The sequence below is a fragment of the Gastrolobium bilobum genome, unplaced genomic scaffold (genome assembly GCF_033153095.1).
Source record: "Gastrolobium bilobum isolate Gb01-03AN ecotype WA unplaced genomic scaffold, APGP_CSIRO_Gbil_v1 utg3329, whole genome shotgun sequence".
In the NCBI taxonomy this organism is placed as follows: Eukaryota; Viridiplantae; Streptophyta; class Magnoliopsida; order Fabales; family Fabaceae; genus Gastrolobium; species Gastrolobium bilobum.
The window spans coordinates 1-24596 of record NW_026895337.1 but is presented as its reverse complement, the minus strand read 5'-3'; the positions used below and the strand labels follow the sequence as shown (position 1 = coordinate 24596).

The window sequence follows — 24596 nt, the reverse complement described above, 5'->3', positions numbered from 1 at the left end:
CATAAAAAAGACCCTTATTTAACAATTTGAGCATTTAGGTTACAAGGTTGTTTAATATGGCATTATTGCTTGTAACTAAGTGATCATGAGTTCGACCCTTACCGCCCCCACTTTTCTAATAAATATTTAACTGTGGAATTTCTTTGCACGGATAGGTGAGTCTATGCATTATCCACCCTTTAAGTACGATGGGCTCTTGGTATGAGAGGGTGTATTAAATAAGTCTAATATAAAACCATTAAAATGACCCTTGCTTAACAACTGGAGCTTTTAGGTGAGAAGGTTATTTAACAGTAATACTAATACATCTGCTAGTCAGTATTTGAATTGACATGATCCGTCTACATACATCCTAACAAGATCTCTCATATGAAATGACAGTCCACCTCTATATTTGGTCCTCTCATCAAAAACAAGGTTGGACCCAATTTTTTATTTCAAATATATAAGATCTCTCATATGAAATGACAGTCCACCTCTATATTTGGTCCTCTCACCAAAAACAAGGTTGGACCCAATTTTTTATTTCAAATATATATGTTCAACCATCACTTCTCCATTAGTTATGTTGCCTCTTGTAAAAAACCACTTCAACCTAAAACCTTAAGGTATTAAGTTCATGGATCCTCTCACTTATATTCACTTGACTTAGCCCATTACCAACCAATGTGGAACTCATCACACTTGAATATCTCAACAATCTCCCTCTCAAGTGTGAAACCCAACATTGCTATGCTCCCCCTCAACCGAGTACCCAGGCCCAAAGTACTCAACCTGCCTCCTAGGTAAACACCTGGCTAGCCCTAGCCTCACCCGAAAAACTTAAGTTGTTGGATGAGACTACATTAATGGTTTATATATCTCTAACACGCCCCCTCACAAGAACTTGAAAGGTGGATGATGCATCAGGCTTAGCCTACTTATGCTAAGAAATTCCAAAAAGAAAATGGGAGGCAATGAGGATCGAACCCAGGACACCGAGGCTCTAATACCATGTAAAGAATCAATTCAACCCAAAACTTTAAGGCTTTGGGTGAAGGCCTTTTTTATCATGTGCATAACCAAGGAAGATACACTTAAGAGCCCTAGGATCCAACTTATTGCGATGTTGTTTATGAATATGGACAAAGGCAACACACCCAAACACTCGTGGCGGAAGACTCTGCAAAATGGGAACAGAAGAAAAGAAGGAAGTTAAGGAATGAATAGGACGGATAATGTTAAGGACTCGTGAAGGTAAGTAGTTGATCAAAAAGGCTGCAGCTAACACGGCTTCTCCCCAATGAGGACCAGGAACGAATGTCTGAAAAGTAACGCTCTACGACTTCAAGAGGACGATTTTTTCTTTTAGCAGCCCCGTTTTGTTGAGGGGTATCAACACATGTGAGCTCATGAATCTTACCTCTGTCTGAAATGAATTGCGACAGACGTTGGTTGACGTACTACCATTATCAGATCTTAATCTTTTAATATTTTTACCAAATTGAGTCTCGACCATGTGATAAAATCGGATAAATATCTCTAGTACTTCAAACTTGTCTTTCATCAAGAATATCCATGTCACCCGAGTACAATTGTCAATAAAAGAGACAAACCGCTTTGCACCTGAAACACTGTGCACTTTAGAAGGGTCTCAAACATCAGAATGAATCAGAGAAAAAGGTTAAATACTTTTGATAGCACGAGAATGAAAGGACACTCGATGGTGTTTTGCAAATTCACAAACATCGTAATGAAAGGTCTCAACTGACTGATTTAGAAATAGAGAAGGAAACATTGACTTCAAAAGACTAAATGGTGGGTTCCCCAAACGCTTGTGCTGGAGCCAAATCATAGATTCTGTCGTAGAAGGATGACGTGTCATCAATAGCTGATTTTTGGTATCATTTGTAGCATGTTCTGGAAGGAGATAACCCAACTCACCCTGTTCCTTAGCAACTCCAATTGTCTTCCTCATGGTAAGATCCTGAATAACACAATGAGAAGGGGAAAATGTGATAGAACAATTCAAATTAGTTTTAAGCTTTTGAGTGGAGATAAGATTAGTGGAAAGCTGAGGAACATAAAGAACATTTTGAAAAAACAAGGAAGGTTGAATTTGAATGTTACGAGAGCCAATAACTGACTTTTGGGATCCATCGGGTACGGCTATAGTATGACTACCAATAGTAGGATGATAAGAAAGAAAAGACTCAGCAAGACATATGATCAGTTGCACCAGAATCCAAAATCCACGAGGTTTTAAAATCAGTGCAAGAAACAAGAAGAGATGTAAAATGTATGTTCTTACCAGACAAGATCAAAGAACTGTCAGATGGCTTACACAGATTATCAATAGCGACCTTAAGCTACTCCAACTCCCCTTGCCGAATATTCACATATGGAGAGACATGTGGAGGCTGTGTAACAGTCGAATCACCATCGAAATAGGCCATAACACAAAAACAAAAAAAGCAACAAAGTCAACCAAACGCACACCCAAACAACTTCTGACTCCAGCGATGAACAGTGCGCGGTGAACAGTGCGCGGCGAACAGTGCGCAGTGAACAGTACCAGCGAACAAAAGAGTCAAATAAAGGTGCTCTCAGTCCAAAAGTCCCCGAAAAATTTTCCGGTGGCGGCGAGAGGCAAGCAAATAGAGTTCCGCTCTAAAAGCAGCAGTCGCGAAAGCAGAGCCCTCAGAATCGAGAGCTCTGATATCAACTTAAAAAGAGGAAGTATAATATTATATTGACAAAGCCCAACCTCACCCAAGAGCTTAAGCTCTTGGGTTTAATTGGTTCTTTACACCTCTTAATCAACCTCTAATCTCTGAACTACATTAACAGTTTTTAACTTTTCATTAAAGCATTAACCAATTCTTTCCGCAAGAACTATGAATCATCAACTGACAAAAGATTTTTTGAATTATGAGAAAACTCAATAAGCAAATAAATTATTAAGAACTTATAGAAGTAACACGCCTGTACACCACAATAATATAAAAGGTAGTTTTTACATCCAAGCCTTATATAGAGGAACAGAGCTTATACATCCTTATATATATATATATATTATATATACATGATAAAAATATAATATGTAAAATATATATTATGAAAAAGAAATAAATCAAATTCTGAATGAGAAAAACAACTTAAGAAAGAAGAATAACTGTACTCACCTAGAAGAGCAAGAATCTGACTTTCATACAACGTCAGCTGTAATGAGTTAACGGCACAGCAATCCCCTCTCTTAGTAGCATACACTTTATGCAAATTCCTGATTTGAATGCACCTAAAAGTTTAAAGACAAAAAAAATGATCAGAAAGAGATAATGTATCATATGACACCAAGTTGATGCTCTAGAATTGTATCATATACCTGCCATCAAGCTCCTGTTGTTTCATATCTAAGCTTATTGATTCTATAGCAGCTTTATAAGTATCTTCCCCCAAAAGATTCCCTTTTGACCCGGAATCCATACCAGCAATTTTAACTTTAAAATTGGAGGAACAATGTTTTACAATATTTTTCTTCCTCCAGAAGTCCTTTAGGAAAATAAAGTTCCATGGATATTGTAGTCCATACTCTCTTGGAAGAACCTTCAAGATATGCAGAGTTTGAAAGGTTTTATCATTCACATTGAAAATTGAAAAGACAATGCCTTAAATTAAAAGAAAAAAGAAATTATCTGAACAGTATTAAGCTCCTAACTTGCAAGTCTTATTGTTATTCTATAGAACTTTACTTTTAGCCGAAAAGGAATTTTGCAATCATACAAAAGCTTTGATGCACTACTTCATTTCATCCACCATGTTCTGATTTTATAGTTTACATCCTCATCAATCTCTCCACTCTTGTGTCCCTATCCCCATTGAAAAGCATGTTCAAATAGTCTATCCACCTTTCTTTAACTTTTGTATCTCTTACCAAAAGTTTTTTATTTTCATCCTTGATACATCTAACTTGGGTAGTTTTTACTATTCTTATCATTTATATTTGCAAGTTTATAAATACCTTTCCACCATCTTTGCTACCATGATTTTCGTACAAATCGGAGAAAACCTTTCCTCTAGCCTCTCGTATATCTTTCTTAGCATTTCTTCAAGCCAATCTAAATTTTTGAAAATTCTCATCATTAGGACATTTACAAACATCTAAATCAATCATTCTTTTATTTAATTTCTTTCTACACCTCTTCATTCCACCACCAAGTTTCCTTTAATTGAAATCCATTTCATTTGTTTTCCCTAATACCTCCCTTACACCATTTTGGATATACATAGCCATCTCATTCTACATTTCATTTGCTTCACTGTCAAATTGCCATGGTCTTTCCTGAAACATTCTTTTTTTAAACTTTATTTGTTTCCATCCTTTAACTTCCACCATCTATTCTTGGGTTTTGAGCACTCTTCCGCAATTTATGTACTTTGTTTTCTAGGTAAATTACCAAACAGTAATGAAACCATATATTTCCTTTGCAGTGAGCATGTTAAACCAACTTGTTGAGTCTCCATGTGACTCTCATTGGGATTCAGCTGTCAGGATTCTCGATACATTAAAGAAGCACAAGCAAAGAACTCATATATAAAGATAAGTGGTGTATGGAGATCTGTGATTATACATACAAGAGCAAGAAACAAACTGTATCAAGTGCTCTAGCTGAGTACCGAGCAATAGAAACTACAATTTACAAGTTCATTTGGTTAAAGTAATTGAACAAAGAGTTGAGTATCTATGAACAATTGTCGATTAAACTAACTTGTGACAATCCGACAACATTACAGATATCCGCAAATCCAGTCTTCTATGAAAGAACCAAACACATTGAAATTAATTGCCATTTTGTCCTAGAGAAGATTCAATTTTGGGAAGATCAAAACGACATTAGTTAACTCCCATGATCAACTAGTAGATAAACTAGATATTTTCAATAAAGCTCTTAAACGTCCGAGTCAATTATATTTGTAATAAGATTGGTGCATATAACATATACGCACCAACTTGAGGGAAAGTGTATAAATATTACAATGTCTTATTAGGATTAATTAATTAGGGTCAAAATGTAATTATTGTAATTGATTCTCACATCAATACATATAAACTATATATAGTGCATGCGATCTGATTAGAAAAAAAATTCACTCAAATCTTGGATTTCTAAGTCTTCCTATGCTTATTATACCCTGGTAAGGAGCAAAGGATTGAAATGAACTTAATCTAGACAAATGCAGACTACCAGCTAGGAGATAAGGAGAGGCACTATAGAGTGATAAACTTCCATTCTAGTCCAATTATTCATTTAGTGGAAATCCTCAAATAACAAAAGACATACCTTATCAAAATAGAGACCAATTGCACAATATAGCAGTGTATCAAGTATCATCATCAGAAAACATGCAGAAAAGTTCACTCCTGATGATTCCTGTAAGACAAATATCTTAGAAATTTATTTTTTTTGGTGTGGGGGGGGGGGGGGGATAGGTCAAAAAACTAAAGGAAAAGGCCCTATTGCACAAATTCACCCGCCATATGTTGCTCCAACGAAGTCCAACATGAGCACGTTCATAATCAGCAAAGTTGACAGAACCGAGAGCAAAGGCCGTTGGTGAAAGCAAAGAAGCAATAACCTTCAAGACCCTAAGGTAGGCAACCTCAAATGAATAAAATATACACTCTAATATGAAAATTTGGATTACAACTAGTTATTGAAAGGACAACCACTCACATTGAAACTCCCTCGTCATTGACAGTGTAATAAGGCAAAAAGGCACCAAGAAAAGACAGAGTTCCAACAGCTACAGCTGTTTTGGCTCGTTTGAAAAATGTTGATATAAAAAATGACAGCATGATTGCACTAAGCCCAAAAATGAAAAAGTAGGCAAACACCAGTGTCTTATCGCTATACTTGAATAAATTATCCATGGTGCAAGCTGTAATGATCCCCGAAGAAATTGCGAACTGTAAAGATCGAATTATGCAGAAATGAGAACAACAAAATAATTCCTTGATCTAGAAAAGGAAGAAACAACTCAGAGAGTCAGTTATATAATAATTTCAAGTTAAAAAACTACTTGGCTTAAGGAGTTCAATTCCAACAAGATTTAATGGAGCACCCAAGCAATTTCTTTTACTTCATACCACACCAGCAACGATGTCAACAAGCCAACAACATACACTATTCAGATTTTCTAGAGACAAAAAATCCATTCCTTGTTTCTTCTGCTTTTAGGTTGAGTAGTTATTCAAAGAAGTTCATTATAATTCATTCATCAATTCATGCATTCCAAATAGTGCAAGCTGATCAAGCAGCTTCGGCGCTGTTAATTTTTCTAATCACAGAAGGATAAAAGGTCCTCTTACAAACATAAGAAGAGAACCAGATAGAGGAATTAAGAACCGTACAACATAGAAATGTGATATAGGCATGGAAAAAGATCCAAAACAAGGATTCTCCCAACCACTCATCCTCCCAAATCCAGAAACGGTAACATTCCCCACTCAAGGACAAAAGACAAGGAATAGAAAAGGGGTATATCAGCAAATGAACTTTTACGAACTCCCATGAGTAGTGTTGACCCTTGGGACTGACATCCCATCAATATTGTATATTTTAATACTTGCTCCATTTTTTGTGCCAAATGGAATGATGTTCCAAAAGAAAATACCACAAGGTCCACAACCATTTAGCCACGAAAGCAATATTCTTGGAAGCCAGATTCCCTAGACCTAAACCAAATTCCTTTATAACACACCTCCCAATTAACAAGATGAAAATGCAACCTATAAAGAGAAAGTTGAATCCCAGATTTTTAATCATAGAACCATTCAAGCAAATTCTAAAGAAACACAGATTTAGGAAAAATCAAGCCAAGTCTAGCTCAAATGCCAAGAATTCGACCTTTGTTCAAACCTCTTTCTATGAAATTTGAGTTCAAAAGCTCCAGATCAAGCTCAAGCTTATTAAGCCTCACATCATATTCAAACTTAATATTATCAAGCTTTAATCGAGCCAAGTTGAGCCCATGGAGCTTGTCAATTCAATTGCTACCTTGATTAGATTTAGGTACAATCCAAATTTATATGTAATTTCCACTTTGTGATTCTGAAGAATGTCTTCTACCTATTTTTCTCTTGCTAGAATTTTTGCAGTATTAAGCGAATTTTAATTGGAGATATCAAGGACCAATTCTCCTAATTAAGCTTTCAAGGTGAGGTCCCAAAAAGGTATTGTCCATCACACTCCCCCTCATTCAAGATCCTTTTGGGTTTGCAAAGTGGACAATATACAAATCTACTTTGTATTGAAATTTAATTTACTTATGAAGAATGGGGGTGGTAAAGATCAAATTTCTTATTGTTGGATCACGGAGGGTCTAAAACTATGTTAATTGTTAGGAAGCATCTCTCCTATGGGCTAAAGCTTTTAGGTGTAGGCCTAAGAATAATTTTATATCCCTAACAAGTCAAGCTGTATTTTGGCTTTTTTGTGGCCCTTTGCTAATGGTCTTTTCAGGAGGATGACACTTTCTGATATACAGACATACGGGAGATCTTTGGTTTGTCCATACAACTTGCTTTTCATTTTGGTTGCTTTTTGTCTATGTTAAGTGGATGTTTAACTCTCTAATCTCCATTTTCTAATAAAAGAACAATGTATTTTGGCATAGAAGATACGTAGAAAGGAGGATAAGGCACCCTCTTAAAACAAGGAAAGTAACAAAACAAAGATAACAAGAACAAAACGTTAGCACAAAAAGGAACCCCTCTGTAAATTCAAATGAAAACCATGGGTCAGTACCCTTAAAAGAGAAAAGAGGAGAAATACAATGATAGAAGGATATGATATTGTCCTAAACACAAAAAGTAAGGAAAATACTGAACATTCAAGTATGAGAAGCCAAAGCACAGAACATCAAAGTATTGAAACCTGCCCTAGGGGAATAGGGTAGTAGAGGTCTCAAGTCAACTTCTCAGACAGCCCCTAATATTAGATTGGACCTTCCAACTTATTCATCCCGACAGAACAAGATTGTGTAAAAGTAAACATAAAAAATAAGCAAAAGAAAAAATTATAGTGATGGAATAGCAAATGACTTACCTGCAAAGAATATGTAATAAACCAAGAGAGATGAAATATACCATCTTTCAGGCCCATCATATAGAGTCCTTCTTTAATCTTCTGTTCCTGTAAATTGGAAAAGAACTTAATAAAGAGAGGATCACCTTTTATATCCCAAAAAAAAAACCAAGAAAAGGAAAAATACACATAATATCCTCAAAATAAGGAAACACTAATCTATGTATCAAAAAAAAAGGAAACACTAATATGGCTAATAAAGGAAACAAATAATTACAAATATTTTCCATATTTACAAGAGTAAATCAGAAAGCTAATACTAAATATCAAATAACCAAACCTTCTCAAACACGGAATAACTGATCAGGCGAGATATTGGATAGAGAAAGCCCAGTAAGTACCTACATATACAATTACAAGTCCTCATTTAAAAATATAGCTTGTTGGATATACAATCTAATAATGCTCTGTAAATACAATAAAAAAATTTCCAAGACAAGCTTACAATATTCCCATGACTTTCTTTACGATTGACTGGAACTGGTCATCAGTGTACTCTCGAGTGGGAAATGGAGCTACTCGTATGCGAGCAGGGTTAAACTGGGTCCATGGAATTTTCAAAGAGAAATCAGTGTCATAGAAGCTTGGCAGAGGAAGCTCTACCCTTTCAGCACTCGAATTTAAGTCATACTGCTGAGCTATTAATATTATGAATGAATCAACCATTTGTTGGAGCTACAGAAAACAGGAAATATCAATGCATTAACGCCTTAACAAAGTATAGATATCAAATTCACAATAAACCATATTCACAAATGGAAGTGATGAAGATTCATTCATAGCAGAGGGAAGCAAGGAAAGACAAAAGAATGCAAGGTTACAGAGAGTATAAGTTTACATGTGCCATATATTAAAAAACAATTTTAAGTAACATTTAGCATAACTAATGAAAATAAATTGTTAATGAAATAATGATCAAGGTAAAATGTAGCTTCCTGAACTTTCTTAATTTTCAACCTAAAATATTTTTCTCAAATTTACATATTAAAACAACAAGCAACTCATTCTGGAGTGTTTTCTGCATGTACTACTTCGAGTTTTTCACTCTATTAAGAGGGAGAGGTTTCTTCTTGACAAGCCCGTTTGAAATTCTAAAACTTGCTCTAAAGTCAAGTTTTTTGTTTGGACAATGGCACTTAATAGGTTTAGCAATAATGACAAGTTGAAGATTTGTGGGCCTTCTCCTGATATTTGGATCATGTGCAATTTCGACACAGTGGCGCAATTATTTCTACATTGCAGAACAATTACTTGCCTTTGGAATAACATGTTTGGTGTGCTTGATGAACATTGGGTGTTCCTCCGCCCTTGGGAGAAGTTATTTATGGTTAAGTAGGGGTGAAAGTGGGTCGGGCCGGCCTATAGGGGCCTACGGCCTAGCCTATATCAGGTCAGACTTGGCCTATTATATATAGTCAAATTGAACAGATTCGGGCTTTTAAAGAAGCCTATTTAGAAAGTAGGTGATAGGCTTTTTTTTATATATCGGGCCTATAAGCCTACAGGCCGGCCTATATCATATTATTTATTTTAAATTAAATAAAATAATATTATTCACAATAGTACCAAATGGTGATAATTCAGTTGGTGCATGTAAGCTAAGTAGGTGGTGGAAAGAGTTAGGTTCGTTCCCTCGCCAATACTATCTTTGAGAGTGACATAAGATCTTTACCAATCTCTACAGTACCATCAAAATCAACATTTAGTGCTGAAGAAAGAGTTATTAATGCCTATCATTTTAGCTTGGTTGAAGATACCATTCAAGCTTTAATATACGGCGTAGATTGGCTACGTAATAGGTATGACTTGAAGAAAAAACAAAAGGTATAAATTTAATCAATTGAAATCATTTATAATTTAATTATATTCAATTAAATTTTAATAGAAATTTGGCTTATTTTTTATGTAAGAGGAACCAACATCTCAGCATGTGAGATTGCCTATATGAATCTATTAAAATATTTTTTGTTTCTTAATCTTGTTTTTTTTGTTTCTATTCTTTATTCTTTTTTTTGTTTTCTACATTTAGAAATTGTTTGCCAACTTATGTAGTCTTGGAATTGTATTTGTAGGGGAGAGAAGACGAAGAGAAGTTTTTGGCTATTACAAGCATCATGATGTGTTTGTTGGATTTATGTAGTTATTTTAATTTACATAGTATAGATTTGTTTGTTAGATCTGATAAAATATATGTTATTTAGTTTGAGCATTTTGCTTTTGAAAGTGACCTAAATGCAGATTGTGATGAGTTTGTTGTGATTCATGGTTCTGTTTGGACCTTGAAATTGTGATTTTTGGTTTAGCAACAGAATTTGAGTATTTTGTGAAGTTGATTCATGGTTATGCTTGGAAATTAAAAATTAACAGGCTAATGGGTCAAGCCAGGCCATTTTTTTTTTATAAACGGGTCAAGTCAGGCGAACAGTTGGACTCGTTCTAGGCTCGGGCCAGGACAAATTGAAAATTTTTGGCATAGGCTTGGGCTTTTCGGGGAAAAGCTTGGCCCAAACCAGCCCATTTTCACCCTTATGGTTAAGTATAAAGGCTTTGGTGGAAATGAGGCCATGATTCTGTGGCAGCATGCAGTTTATCCTATTCTATGACGTAGTAAATTGGAGTTAAAGGGTGTCTCTTTGTCCCTAAATTTGCATAGGGATATGATTGTGTTTATGGCTGTGCAATTTGGAAACAGGGGCGCATTATTTCTACATTGTAGGACAATTACTTGCCTTTGGAATAACATGTTTGGCGTGCTTGATGAACATTGGGTGTTCCTCCACCCTTGGGAGAAGTTATTTATGGTCAAGTATAAAGGCTTTGGTAGAAATGAGGCCATGACTCTGTGGCAGCATACGGTTTATCCTATTCTATGGTGTAGTCGATTGGAGTTAAAAGGTGTCTATTCGTCCCTAGATTTGCATAGGGATAGGATTGTGTTTATGGCTTCTCTATGGCGCTCTAGGCTGTTACGCAGGAGTATCAACCTTGATATGCAGAGAGGCTGAAAAGCCTTTTGCTGCATTCCTTGTGTCCGTGTCCCCAAGTTGTATTTTCCCTAATCTATCAAATAAAATTAAAGCATTTGTGACAATCATGGGATCTAATCTTGGAAACAAGCTCTCCACTCATGGACATAAGGCTTTGTACATCTCACCCTCCTCAGACCCCATAATGGTTGAGAGCCCTGTTGACTAGGCTGCCCTTTCTATCTGTTTGGAGGATGTCCTGTCCTCCCCCTCGTTGTAATTTCCTTAGCCCCGCCAATAAAATTGACAATGTTGCTAGAAAAAACACAAAGCAGAGGAACAAACATGGCCAATCAAAGAATTTTCTACTTTTTAATTAAACACATGCAAGACACAATAAATTCTTACACCTCCTGAAAATTCCTGTAATTTGTTCTGCATTCAGACTTAACAGTTCAAAATAAAATAAAATGTATAACTGAGCTTTCCAAGATTCAATCCAACATATCTTTCTGTGCCTAATCCTTGCTTTTAGCAAAGAAGACAATAAGTCTGTGTGATAATTTTATGCATCAATCAGCAGATCCCAAAAATGAAAAAATAATCATAGGTCCTATATATATATATATATATATATATATATATATATATATATATATATATATATATAGTTCCTTCAATATTAATCTTCCAAATCAAACAAATACTAATCTCATTTTCTAATTCTTTTCTTTCATGAGTTTGCAATAAAGAACTACTGACAGTTACACTGGATAAAATCAACCAATGCTGTAATTCTTCTCCAAAGCAATAAGAGATATTCCAACAATTCTATACATAATTGCATTAGTGAAAATTTTCCTCCTGCAATTTATTATAGTTTACATTTCATTGAAAAGATCATGTTTCTTCTTGTCAATTCATAATAATATGCATATGTAAGGTTTGAGCAATTCCAGAAAGAGATAATTATAAACTTCAGTTTTTTACAGCCTTCACAAGCAGTGCTTAAAAAGTTAAGGATCTTTATAATTAATCTTTTCACACAACACTCATGCACACTAATATGTCCACAAAACATATGTGGCAGCCAATAGCAACCATCTATTTCAAGTTAAAGAAAGACAAATCACAAGGTAAAAATCCCCTTGCCAAATTCAAGGATACTAAAATAAAATTTGACATATATTTGAATAATAAAATACACAGCAGCAAGCCATCACTGCAATATATAATCATGCACTAGATAATTTCAACATTTACTTACTAGAGATAATAAGATACGTGTTTGGGGGGAGGGGGGGCAAGAACGAATAACAAAATATCAGAATGAGAATAAAGCAAGCATACAGTAAAAAACCCGCTGAAACTGTATTGCATTGTTGGAACAGCACTAACACCAAGTTCCAAGTCATTAAGAAAAGGGCCATTTGTATCCATTATTGTTGTAACATCTGGGAAACCAGAGAAAGCCCACGTATGATTGAGGCGGATGCTATAATCAAATGACCTGGGACCTTGTTCATAAAATACAACTGCTCCTTTAATTTTGGGATTTGAACAATTCCTAAACAGTTCAAAGGGAAATAAGTAAAAATAATCAGTAAAACAGCCCATATATCGGTTTCTCAAGGAACTTCAAATGACTAAGAAAAAGGCATCATTTTAATATTTCATGTTAAGCAAACACTAGCTTATAAAAATTAGTGTAAAGACATTGTTAAAACTAAATAAAGTTATAATCTAAAAGAGCTAGTCATATGAATAATAATTCCATTATTAAAGAAAAATAAATTTTATTGGAGGGAAGAGAAAAAATAAAGTAACTATAATGGGAGAGAAGAGAAAGAAAGTGGCTAATTTCTGTTTTCCACAATGAAAAATATTGACAGGAAACCTGCATCATGATCAATCAACAATTCAACACATGTATTCAAGCAGCACAAAATAAAATCAATGCACGAACAAATTAGTAGACTACAAGAACCAAAAACCCTAATGTCAAGTAACAGGAGAAGCTTTATTTTATAGGAGAGAGTTTGTTCACATGAATAAAGCATATAGAATCTGGACTGAAGGTAACCCAGAATACTAACAACAAAATAAATAATCTGCAAAGCAACATAAACCTCAATAACCTGGAACTCTAAAATTATGTAGAAATCTCAAAATTTATTCTACGTTAGCTTGTCAGTATCCTTCATCTCTCCTAGTTATGTAACAAGATATTCTCTTATTTGCCTCATTATCAATGTATCATGTCAATAACATACTATTCCAGTAGCTGATAGACCTTTAAATCCAGCATAAAGACTTTATTGCGAAAAAAGGATTTTACCTTGCTTGATTGCAGATACCATAAGAATCTGAGCGGATGTAGGTTTCCAACTCTAACTCATCTTTGTATACTTTACTAACAAGCTGCACATAAGAACTAAAGTTTAATTAGCTTGAGTCATAACAACTTTTTCAGAAGAAGAATGAAGAACACATATATATTTGCTTACTGTACAATTTCTGAAAGAATAAAGGTTCCGAGAGGACTAGCTTGAAGATGCATTTAGTTGCATGAAGACACTCCAAAATAGAGAGAAGAGGAGGGGGGGAACCACAGTCTAGAAATAGCAATACAAGCCTACAATACTTTTCTGGCAAAAAGGGAGGGGGAGAGGAAATAAAGCAGTGTCTTAATTTAGAAGGGTAATGACTTCTGTTACATGGAGTGGGCCCTTACAAGTTTGCAACTCCCTTCTTTTATTGCAACAACAACCATTGATATTTTTGTCAAAATTCTACTCCTCCCTTAAACAAAGTACAATAAAATTCTGGTTACCAAAAATTTTTTTTTTTTTCACAGTAAGACTTGTATAAAATGAAAGAGTGCAAAAGAAAAGCATGTTCTTTATGATAGATCTGCCACTAGTCACAATCTGAATCTTTTAACTATTTTTCTTAGAAATTATTTGCTCAAATCAAAAGGTACTCGAACGTCCACACTTTTTTCATTGAATTTTGTATTCCAGAAAAAACAGTGAATGGAAACTAACCAGCCTAATGCTCTTACGTGACAAAAAAGGAACAATAGTCACAGAGACATGATAAAGAAGCCAAAGAAATGGAAACCCCCACCCCCAAAAAAAATAAAAATAAATAAATAAGTAAAATAGCAGCCAAAGAAGGGGTTTAAGTATGCATGACACGCAGAGAAACCACATTCAAGCATTCAACCACAGTATGTCTCAATCTTCAGAGGGTACACTTCAGGTATTTGAAGGAAGCAAAGCAAAATATTTCACCAGCATACCAGGGTTATAGTAAGCCAAGAAACCACACGCTAAAAGAAAATGAACGAATGTAGGTACCTTCAAGAGCGGAAATTTTATTGACACTATGTCTATCATCAGCTTCGTCTCATTTGTATCTGGTGTAAAAGCTAAATACTCTCCCTTATCCAACAACGATTCCAAAAGTTGTTGGAAGTTAGGCGATATACCTTTGCCTACTTCCACAAACATCTCTTTATTAATGTGCCTGCTCCATTTCCACAAAAATGTTACTCCTCGCAAAATATTAATGGAGAATGAAGTTCAGAAAGAAACAACATTCACTTCCATTTCCCTCCATATAGATCAGCTATCGAAAGCCACTTCCATTTTCTTTTACTTTCTCAATATAAAGAGTATTCAACACAAAATTCAAAATTCGTATTAAAAAATAAATAAATAAATAAATAAAACCCATGTATTTCACTCTCTTCGTTAGTTCTCCATACAACAGAGGATAGGGGGAAAAAAATAAAAACACACACAGACACTTCAAACAAATAGCAAGCAATGAATAGAAACACTGACGGTTGAGCTGGATGAATTTGCGTATCCTCTTGTGTCCTTACAGCTACTAACAGCAACACCACAACCGTGGGGAGCAAAATCTGTCATAAATTAAGTGATATGCTTCAGAATTCCAGCATTCATGAACCTTTCTTTACTAAATTCAAATGTAATTGAAGAGAAACAAACACACACACACAACAACAACAACAACAACAACAACCACCCTAAAACATGACTTTAAAATGTATTTATGCATATACCATATAAGGAACAATACATAACCGTCAAAACTATCATAAAAACGATATCAAAGCTATAAAACGCAAGAGTTAAATAAGAAGCTCAGAAAAAAATGTATAAAAAAAAATGAAGTGAAGATCAAGGAACAAAAAGAACCACACGGAATCGATCAAATTATGCAAAAGGATCAAAGTAGAGAAGCAGAGTAAAAGAAAGGAACAAGTGAGAGAAGCATGGAAAGAAAGGAGAAAGAAGGTTGAAATTGATAAGTAAGAAGAGAACCTCAGCGCAAGTAACGAAAGGATGACGAATTTTGAGGAGCCAGTTCTTCCTGAGCATAACCTTCAACTGCCTCCACGCAGTTCCCATAGCTGCAAAACCCTAGAACCAGAAACGGTGGAGTTCTATGGAGAATGCCAACGAGATCAAAAGAAAAAAAGGTGAAGGAACGAGAAAGTGTAGTACTCTTCACTCTTCAACTTCAACTCACAATTTGGTCTGAAGAGAAAGAAAGAAGAAAAAATAAAAAGCCAAAACCCAAAACCTGCTTCTCATTTTCCTTTTTCTTTTTATTTTTTTAGTTAATTAATTAATTAATTGCTGAATACCGTGCTGTGTGCAAAGTGCAAACAAACAAAACGCAACGGATGAGTTCAGGAAATATTTTATTTATTTCTTTGGGAATATATAACGAAATTTATTACAAAACATTTAATTTAAAGTGCTTGGGTGGGGTCGTGTCTGTTGTCACGGATTTACCAGCTTTCGGTTAGGGCTTGGCGCGCCGGTGGGTTGTCTTATCTTCTCGTGAGAAACGAGACAATACACCGATAATTAGTTTTGGACTTTTGGTTCACGTTTTTTCTTTTTCTTTTTTGACTGGTTCGTTCGAGATTCTTTTCGCATAATTAAATATACCAATATAGGAAGGAATAAACTTGTCTTGACTTTGATTCATGTACCATTTACTTGAGTTTTAAAATGGATAAACTAAGTTTATTAAAAGAAAGGTAAATTAAAAAAAATTGATTAATATGTCATTATATATTAAATTATTATATATTTTAAAATATTTTTAGTATTTTTTAAAATATATATTATTCTTAACTTTTCTTTTTTATCCATATTTTATTAAAATAATAAAGCACATTTAAATATTTTTCTTCTAATCTATATTTTTTAGTTATATCAAATTAATTACATCTATCTTCTTTGTAATTTTATTAATTTTTTAAATTATACCCTTTAAATTTTTACCCAAATTTAGAAATTTTCATACAATAATTTTACTAATGTTTTAAAAAATCTCTCCATCCGCCCGATATCTATTTAATGTCATTTTATTAATCAATGGACAAGATTTCGCAAACTTTAAATTATATGTAATTTACACAAAAATAAAATAAAATTGTCAAAACACTAAATGACTTTTCACTGAAATGTAAAGAAAAAATCAATCTCTAACAAGTGTTCATTTAGCACGAGAAAATTGACAATTTTGTGCTGAATAATCAATCGGTTTCTGGTAAATTAGTTTAATAAATTTTTTAAGAATATAAAAAAATTAAATTTATGGAAAATTATTCTTTGATAGAGACAGAAGTTTTGTGGTGAAATATTTTTTTCTGAAATAATTTGTCTTAAACTTGGCAAAAAAATCAAGCATTTTGTTGTAATTATAAGTTTAAAGCGTTAGAACGTAAAATTAGTTGAACGATGTAAGATTTTTATTTTTTTCACATTTAATAAAGAATGGGGACTGTATAAATATTTTATTTTTTTGGGTACATCCTTTATAATCCTCTTTAAAACTTCGGAAATGCATACACCACAAGATTCAAAGTTTAAATAATTCTTTTATTCTTCATGCAGTTATTATAGAAATATTCACTGACGTACATGATAAATTTATAATTAAATTGGTTACAAAAAATAAATATTTATATTTAAATTATAATATAACTTTTTATTCTGTTTATTATTTGATAATTCATACACAGCACAAATAATTATGTGCTGAATGTTTTTGTACGCGTTAATAATGGACAAAATAGGACAAAATTTATTATAATATTTTTAGTAATATATACTGTTTGATTTGCATTAAAAATGCAAGGATAAGATTATCAAAAAAATGTAAGGATAATATTTTGATATTTTTTATTATTTTAAACTTATAAATTAATTATTTTTACACTCTAATATCATTTAAAGTTTATTAATAATATGTTCAGTTGTTTTTCTTTAGGACTTGTCTGAGAATTAGTTTTAGTAGAGGAAAAAAGGAAAGAGAAAATTTTATTAATCTCTTCTCTTATTTTGTGAATTTAAAAAAGTAAGGTGAAAGAATTATAAATTTTCTCTTAATTTCTAAAAAATTTCTTCGTTTGATTGAGGTGAAATTTTTTGAATACTAGAGAAATGTAATTACTAGAGAAATGATTGAAAAGTGAGTTTGGTAGGAAAATATAAAAAAAATTATTTAGTTGACCGAAATATTACCAGGAAAATTTATTTAAATTTGCAAAATCTATGTTCGGGAAAAACTTCGCACCTGTTTTTTCACTTCCTCAGTTATCTCAAAATACCACATCTCAAGTGGTATTCTTTAATAGTGAAATTCATCCAAAAATCAACGTAAAAGTCATTCCCCATCTATCCTATTTGCCTAGTATTTTTTTCAAAAACCGGAACAAAACATGGTATTTTTCAATATCCACTTACATTTTAGAAATCGATCCTAAAATAAATCTTCTACCATATACTACCTTATTTTTAAAATTTAAAATTTTCTGTATGGGATCGAGGTAGGAAATATTGAAAATCACTCACATGCCATTAAATTCAAAACCCTCTTCCTCCCAACGCTTCTCTTTCTCTACCACATCACTTCCTTTCTCTTGCTTCACCTCCGCTGCCGGACTTCCTTTCTCACCCAAGATCGCCGTCATATATCAGTGGTGTTGGAGTTTTTGACTTTTTGGGATTTGTGTATGTGTGTCTGCCCAGTCTGTTGTGCGTAACCTTAGCGGTTTGTTTCTGTACACGCATAAATTAATTTTTGAATATTCTATGACTTTTAGTTCGGGTGTGTATTATTGTGTTAAATATTAATACATATGGCAAGGGATGTTTATAATATGGGATAGGTTATTCTACTTACTATTTTTTTTTGCCTATCTCTGTCTATCATCCCTCCAACACCGTTAAATCAGAATCTCAAGAAGAGAGAGAAAGATAAATGTTAATTAAGATTCCGATGTAATGGTTTGGAGAGTGGTAGGCAGAGGTAGGCAGAAAAATAATAGGTAAAATAACTTATCTCTTATAATATAGCACATGCTTTTTTAATTTAATAATTCATTTTAATTTCTAATAAACAAATTATTCTAAATAATTCATGTACATAATTGTTATTAGTTTTTGTAGTACATAATTATATTAATTTTAAAAAAATGATAAAAATATTTTATTAAACCTTTGTTTTTTCTCTTATTATTTTTTTAATTTCCAAATAAAAAAGAGAGAATATTCATTATTTTTCTTCTCTTTCCCTTCAAACTCCCAAAGCCACGCCGTATGTAGTGTATAAAGTGGGGGTAGATTCTTTCACGTGAAGAAGTGGTCATGTGATCATGTTATTTGATCACAATCATTCATTGATAATGAGATGAGAGAGAGAAAAAATATATAATTTTTAAATAAGTAATTATGATCAAATAATATAATCACATGATCACTTTTTCACGTAAAAGATCCACTCTCGTATAAAGTTGCAATGACTTTATTACATGAGCTAATCCAGTTGAATTCCATAAGACTTCAAAGCTTCCTCATTGTCCTTGATAGGCTCTAAAACAGCAATAATGTCAGCACATACTTATTTAATTTAACAACGAAACATTATATTAGAACCATGACACTTTCCTAATAAAAGAAATTGGTAAAAAAGCAAACATGCCTATAGCAGACATACATAATGTGAAAACTTACATTCACAAACAAACATACATACATAGCTTGGGTTTTTAAATATAGAATAAAAAGGGGTAAAATAGTTCTTAACTAAACGACAAATATGATCGTTCCTAACTAAACCACAAAACTGATCTAAAGTATAGATCACTTGCTACGTTGAAGAATAAGAAAAAGCATAAAAGCACAACAAGAAGAAATACATTAATGTTGAATCAAAAACAAAGCGACGCAGAGTAGCTAAGGAATCAAAGAGTAATATTTTTCTTTCTCAGATGCCTTAGAAAAGCAAATAAAAAAATGGAGATTAGGTTTTGCAGTTATCTCAATCAAAATTGGATCACCAAGTATATGGATAAACTGAAAGGGGCTTTTTGGTAAATGGCCAGTCTTTATCCCATATTTTGTGCTGTCCTGTGACACTTTTGAACATCAAACGAAAAATAATTAATAATATTGTCGTGTCCAGTCGTTCAATTTTTAACAAAGTAAACTAACCCCAAAGAAGGGGTTCTTAATAAAGATTAAGGTGTGGTTTTGACTCTTTTTAAAAGAGTAAATTCCTATTTCATTTATTAAGATATAAGTATTTCTTATGAGGCATCGACACTTAAAAAACTCTGACATGTCGTGTTCGACACTTTCCGACACTCTCGGTGTAGGAATCTCACCAGAAATGCGGAAGCGCATCGAACCGACACGACGAGGGAAAAGATTAACCTTCATCGTTTTGATTACCTGGAAGGGCGTAGTTATGTGACCACGAACAATAGTTGTTCCTTCTATGATCGATCTTCCAGATTATCTCTCGAGGAGGATGAGATGGTTGTGTGGGCAACCGTTCAGATGATGAACGTCTACCTCTTGGGTTTGTTTCTGATGATCTGTTTACCTTGGAGGCACAAGAGGAGAAAACTATGAATATATACGCTTAGGTCTTAGACATAACTCAACCCTAAGCCTCATGGGCTCAAGTGTCACTGAAGCCCAATAGGACTTTAGTGACCAAAAGAGCATATATCCAACAATCTTCCACTTGCTCTTTAAGATACAAACTTGAGTTCGTAAACCCAAGACCATGTAGCCCATAAGCTATCATCATCTGATAATATACCCCATCTCTTGTCTCGAGCTAGCCTGGGGACCTACCATTTGTCATTGATCAAGGCTTCTGATAATATTTACAAGATTATCTAATTCAGTGCTACTCCACTAAAAACCCGAACGTGAACTCCAAGAATAATGATATTTATAACATTAATATGCATTGCCCCTTTATAGAATGTCTATAATTCATTGATTAGTTTTCTGTAACCCAATCAATTATTTATTCCCTTGACTTTGATAATTTCTCTAATGGATTACATGCACTGGCCAGTGTCTTTAATATCCAAGTACCGAAATATATCAAGTGGACATTTCCTATAAATTCCTTGTTGTTTATCTCATAAATACTGATAATCAAATAATCTCACTCCCAAAACACCGAGTTATTGGCCGTCAAAAGATCGGACCTCACCCGTTGGTAAATCAAAGAATGAAGACTATTTAATTATTTATTTAAAATAAACACAGTATTAAGGGCAACTACATAACTATAGTTATCTGAAAATTTGATTCCTTATGACAGAAAGAACAACCTTAATCAAATCTCTCCTTGATCCCTTCAATGTAAGTATTAACTCACACCAATATTTTATAATGATTCGGACAAAATCATCTCATAAAATATTGCAGCCTAAATAAAGTGCCCAACTTAATTTAATAGCTGTGAACCTATTCATCAATTGTGAGAACTTATGACCATGTCCTCCATGAACGTATCCATAGGGTCATATACTCCACAATTGATCCGGACCTTAGAGTTTGTAAATAGTGTGCCATACAAATGAAAAATACCTCATTTATAACATTCAGAAAGATAACAAAGCCATAATGTCTTGCTCAAAAAGCACAAAATAACGAAGTGAAAAATTAACTCCTAAAGCTATAGCAAATCTGGAATTCTCCCAAGACCCATAGATGTAACATGCCTCTCGAACACACGTTCAGGCAAACTCTTAGTAAAAGGGTCAGCAAGGTTTTCATCCGATGCTATCTTGGCAACCACTATGTCTCCTCTCTCAATGATATCTCGGATCAAGTGGTACTTCCTCTCTATGTGCTTTTGCCTTTTGTGATACCTTGGTTCCTTGCACTGTGCTACTGCCCCACTGTTGTCACAGTAAAGTGTGATGGGACGACTAACACCTGGTATCACCTGAAGGTCCGTTAGGAACTTCTTTAACCATGTGGCTTCCTTTGCAGCCTCAAAAGCAGCTACGTACTCAGCCTCTGTGGTAGAGTCAGCCACACATGATTGTTTGACACTCCTCCAACAAATGGCACCGCCATTAAGAGTGAACACGTATCCCGAGGTGGACTTTCTTGAGTCAATATCTCCTTGGAAATCTGAGTCCGTATAACCAACGATTTCAAGACTCCCACTAGAATAGACCAACATATAATCTCTCGTTTTCCGTAGGTACTTGAGTATATGTTTAACCGCTACCCAGTGTTCCTCTCCAGGATTAGATTGGTACCGGCTTACTACTCTCACTGCATAGCAGATATCTGGTCTGGTGCAAAGCATAGCATGCATGAGACTACCTACTGCCGAAGCATAAGGTATTCTACCCATGCGTTCTCTCTGCTCAGGAGTTTTAGGAGATTGCTCCTTAGAGAGATGAATACCATGCCTGAAAGGTAAAATTCCCCTCTTGGAATTCTCCATGCTGAACCTGGCAAGTATTTTGTCGATGTAATTAACCTGGGATAATGCCAAAACCCTATTCTTTCGGTCTCGCAAGAGTTTAATACCAAGAATATAATTGGCTTCCCCCAGATCTTTCATATCAAAATTCTTGTTCAGCCAGGTCTTTATGCCTAACAATACCTCTGTATCATTTCCGATAAGGAGTATATCATCCACATAAAGTACCAGAAAAGATACTGCATTACCTTGAATCCTTTTATACACACACGGTTCATCAGGACTTTTCTCAAAACCATAAGACTTAATGACTTGATCAAACCTGATGTTCCATGATCTTGACGCTTGCTTAAGTCCATAAATGGACCTTTGCAACTTGCATACCATTTCTTCTTGCCCTTTGGCTATAAACCCTTTTGGTTGCTGCATATAGATTTCCTCTTCTAAATTTCCATTTAGAAAAGCAGTTTTGATATCCATTTGCCAAATCTCATAATCAAGATTTGCTGCAACAGATAAGAGAATTCGGATAGACTTGAGCATGACAACCGGCGAAAAGGTTTCTTCATAATCCACACCTTCTATTTGGGTGTACCATTTCGCCACCAATCTAGCTTTGAAGGTTTCAACCTTCCCGTCTGATCCTCTCTTTCTCTTGTAAATCCACTTACACCCAATGGGTCTTACCCCTTTTGGTGCATCTACAAGAGACCAAACTGAGTTAGAATACATAGAATCCATTTCACGACTCATAGCCTCAAGCCATTCCTGAGCATCAACATCTTCTAATGCCTTGTCATAACTAGTGGGATCATCATCATTCTCAATGATGACATCCTGACTCGATTCACCCAACAAGAGATATCTTGCTGGTTTACGAATCAATCTCCCACTACGACTATGCTGCACTTGTTGCTGAGCATCTACAGGATGATTCAAGTCTGGTGGGTTAACAATTTGAGGAGGACCCTCATTTATTTCTGGATAAACCATTTCATGATTTTGTTCTTCTACAAGTGGTAACTCTACTTGTTGATTATCATGCTGAACTTCTGGTTCTGTCTCTGGTTCCTGCGTATGTTCAACTACAGGCATATTTTCCCCTCTTTGAACAACCACAGGAATAAAAGCTGAAACCGCATGAGGTTGTGGTGAAACTTGATCTGAGACTAGCTCATCAAGAATAACCTTACTTCTTGGTTTATAATTTGCTATATAGTCATCTTCTAAGAAAGTCGCGTGAGTGCTCACTATGACCTTCTTTTCTTTTGGACTATAAAACAACCAACCTCTGGTTCCTTTAGGATAGCCTATAATCATGCATACTTCTGTACGCGAGTCCATCTTATCGGGCTTCTGTTGCAAGACATGTGCTGGAGCACCCCAAATCCGAATGTGATTCAAGGTGGGTTTACAGCCTTTCCACAATTCTATTGGTGTCTCTGAAACCGACTTGGATGGAGCTAAGTTCAATAGATACATAGCAGTTTCTAAGGCATATCCTCAGAATGAATCAGAAAGAGATGAATAACTGAGCATAGATCTTGTCATTTCTAAAAGGGTTCTATTTCTTCTTTAAGCAACTTCATTCTGCTGGGGTGTCCCTGGAGAAGATAATTGTGAAACTATCCCCTCTTGGGTCAGGTAAGACCTGAACTCTCCAGATAGGTATTCACCCCCTCGATCAGACCGAAGAGTCTTAATTTGAACACCAAGATGTTTTTCTGCCTCAGCCTTGAACTCTTGGAATTTTCCAAAAGCTTCAGACTTATGACGCATCAGGTACACATGTCCAAATCTAGAGTAATCATCAGTAAATATGATGAAATACTGATACCCGGCTCTGGCCTGGACATTTATTGGTCCACATACATCAGTATGTACCAATTCCAGCTAATGTGTGGCACGATTTCCCTTGGCCTTGAAAGATCTCTTAGTCATTTTACCCTCTAAACAAGATTCATATACTGGTATTGGTTCAAAGTTCAGGGATTTTAAGATCCCACTTTTGACCAAACCGTGTATCCTGTTTGAGTTAATGTGACCCAACCTCAAATGCAAAAGATAAGTTTCATTTGAAACTTTTCTTTTCTTTGATGAGTTGATATGCTCAACATCTCTTAATTCAACATGATAAACTTCACAGGGTACAGGACTAAGGAAATAAAGACCATTAAACATTACGCCAGAACAAATAAAAGAAGACGAACTCCTTATTGAAACTGAGGAATTAAACCGGACTGTTAAACCATGTTTAATCAAACAACTAACAGAAATTAAATTCCTCTTAAAATCCGGAATAAATAAACAGTCTTCTAAAACCAAAGTTCTGCAATTATTAAAAGATAAAATAACTTGTCTCACTGCTAGTGCAGACACAAGCTCCCTATTTCCAAGCTTCAAAACTCTTTGTCCTTCACTTAAAGGCAAGCTATGTTTGAACCACTGCAAAGAATAACAAACATGGTTAGTGGCTCCTGAATCAATAATCCATTTATCATTGTAATTCTCCACTAAACAAGCCTCAATCACATGTAAATTACCCATACCTGGCTGATTCATGCGTGGGCAATTTTTCTTCCAATGCCCCTTTTGTCCGCACTTGAAGCACTTACCTTTCGGCTGCTTCATTGCAACTGGTTTGGCAACTGGAATACCTGATTTCTTCTTTTTCTTGTTCTTGTTCTTCCCCTTGGGTTTCCCC

The 24596-nt window shown here is 34.6% G+C and overlaps 1 protein-coding gene across 2 annotated transcripts in view; it reads right to left on the bottom strand.

Moving 5' to 3' along the window:
- The window catches only part of LOC133306310 (ABC transporter A family member 1), a 66189-nt gene extending 50555 nt beyond the window's left edge, over nucleotides 1–15634 (bottom strand). For both annotated transcript variants that reach the window (XM_061506617.1, XM_061506620.1), the window contains exons 1-13: nucleotides 15448–15634; nucleotides 14944–15023; nucleotides 14455–14623; nucleotides 13431–13513; nucleotides 12443–12659; nucleotides 8572–8801; nucleotides 8407–8467; nucleotides 8088–8174; nucleotides 5715–5947; nucleotides 5512–5626; nucleotides 5322–5411; nucleotides 3365–3585; nucleotides 3165–3277 (exon numbers count right to left, since the gene is read on the bottom strand). In XM_061506617.1, the coding sequence (XP_061362601.1) occupies nucleotides 3165–3277; nucleotides 3365–3585; nucleotides 5322–5411; nucleotides 5512–5626; nucleotides 5715–5947; nucleotides 8088–8174; nucleotides 8407–8467; nucleotides 8572–8801; nucleotides 12443–12659; nucleotides 13431–13513; nucleotides 14455–14623; nucleotides 14944–15023; nucleotides 15448–15534 (1786 nt within the window). In that variant the 5' untranslated portion in view covers nucleotides 15535–15634. The remainder of the gene's footprint in view (nucleotides 1–3164; nucleotides 3278–3364; nucleotides 3586–5321; nucleotides 5412–5511; nucleotides 5627–5714; nucleotides 5948–8087; nucleotides 8175–8406; nucleotides 8468–8571; nucleotides 8802–12442; nucleotides 12660–13430; nucleotides 13514–14454; nucleotides 14624–14943; nucleotides 15024–15447) is intronic.
- Between the last annotated feature and the right edge of the window lie 8962 nt (nucleotides 15635–24596).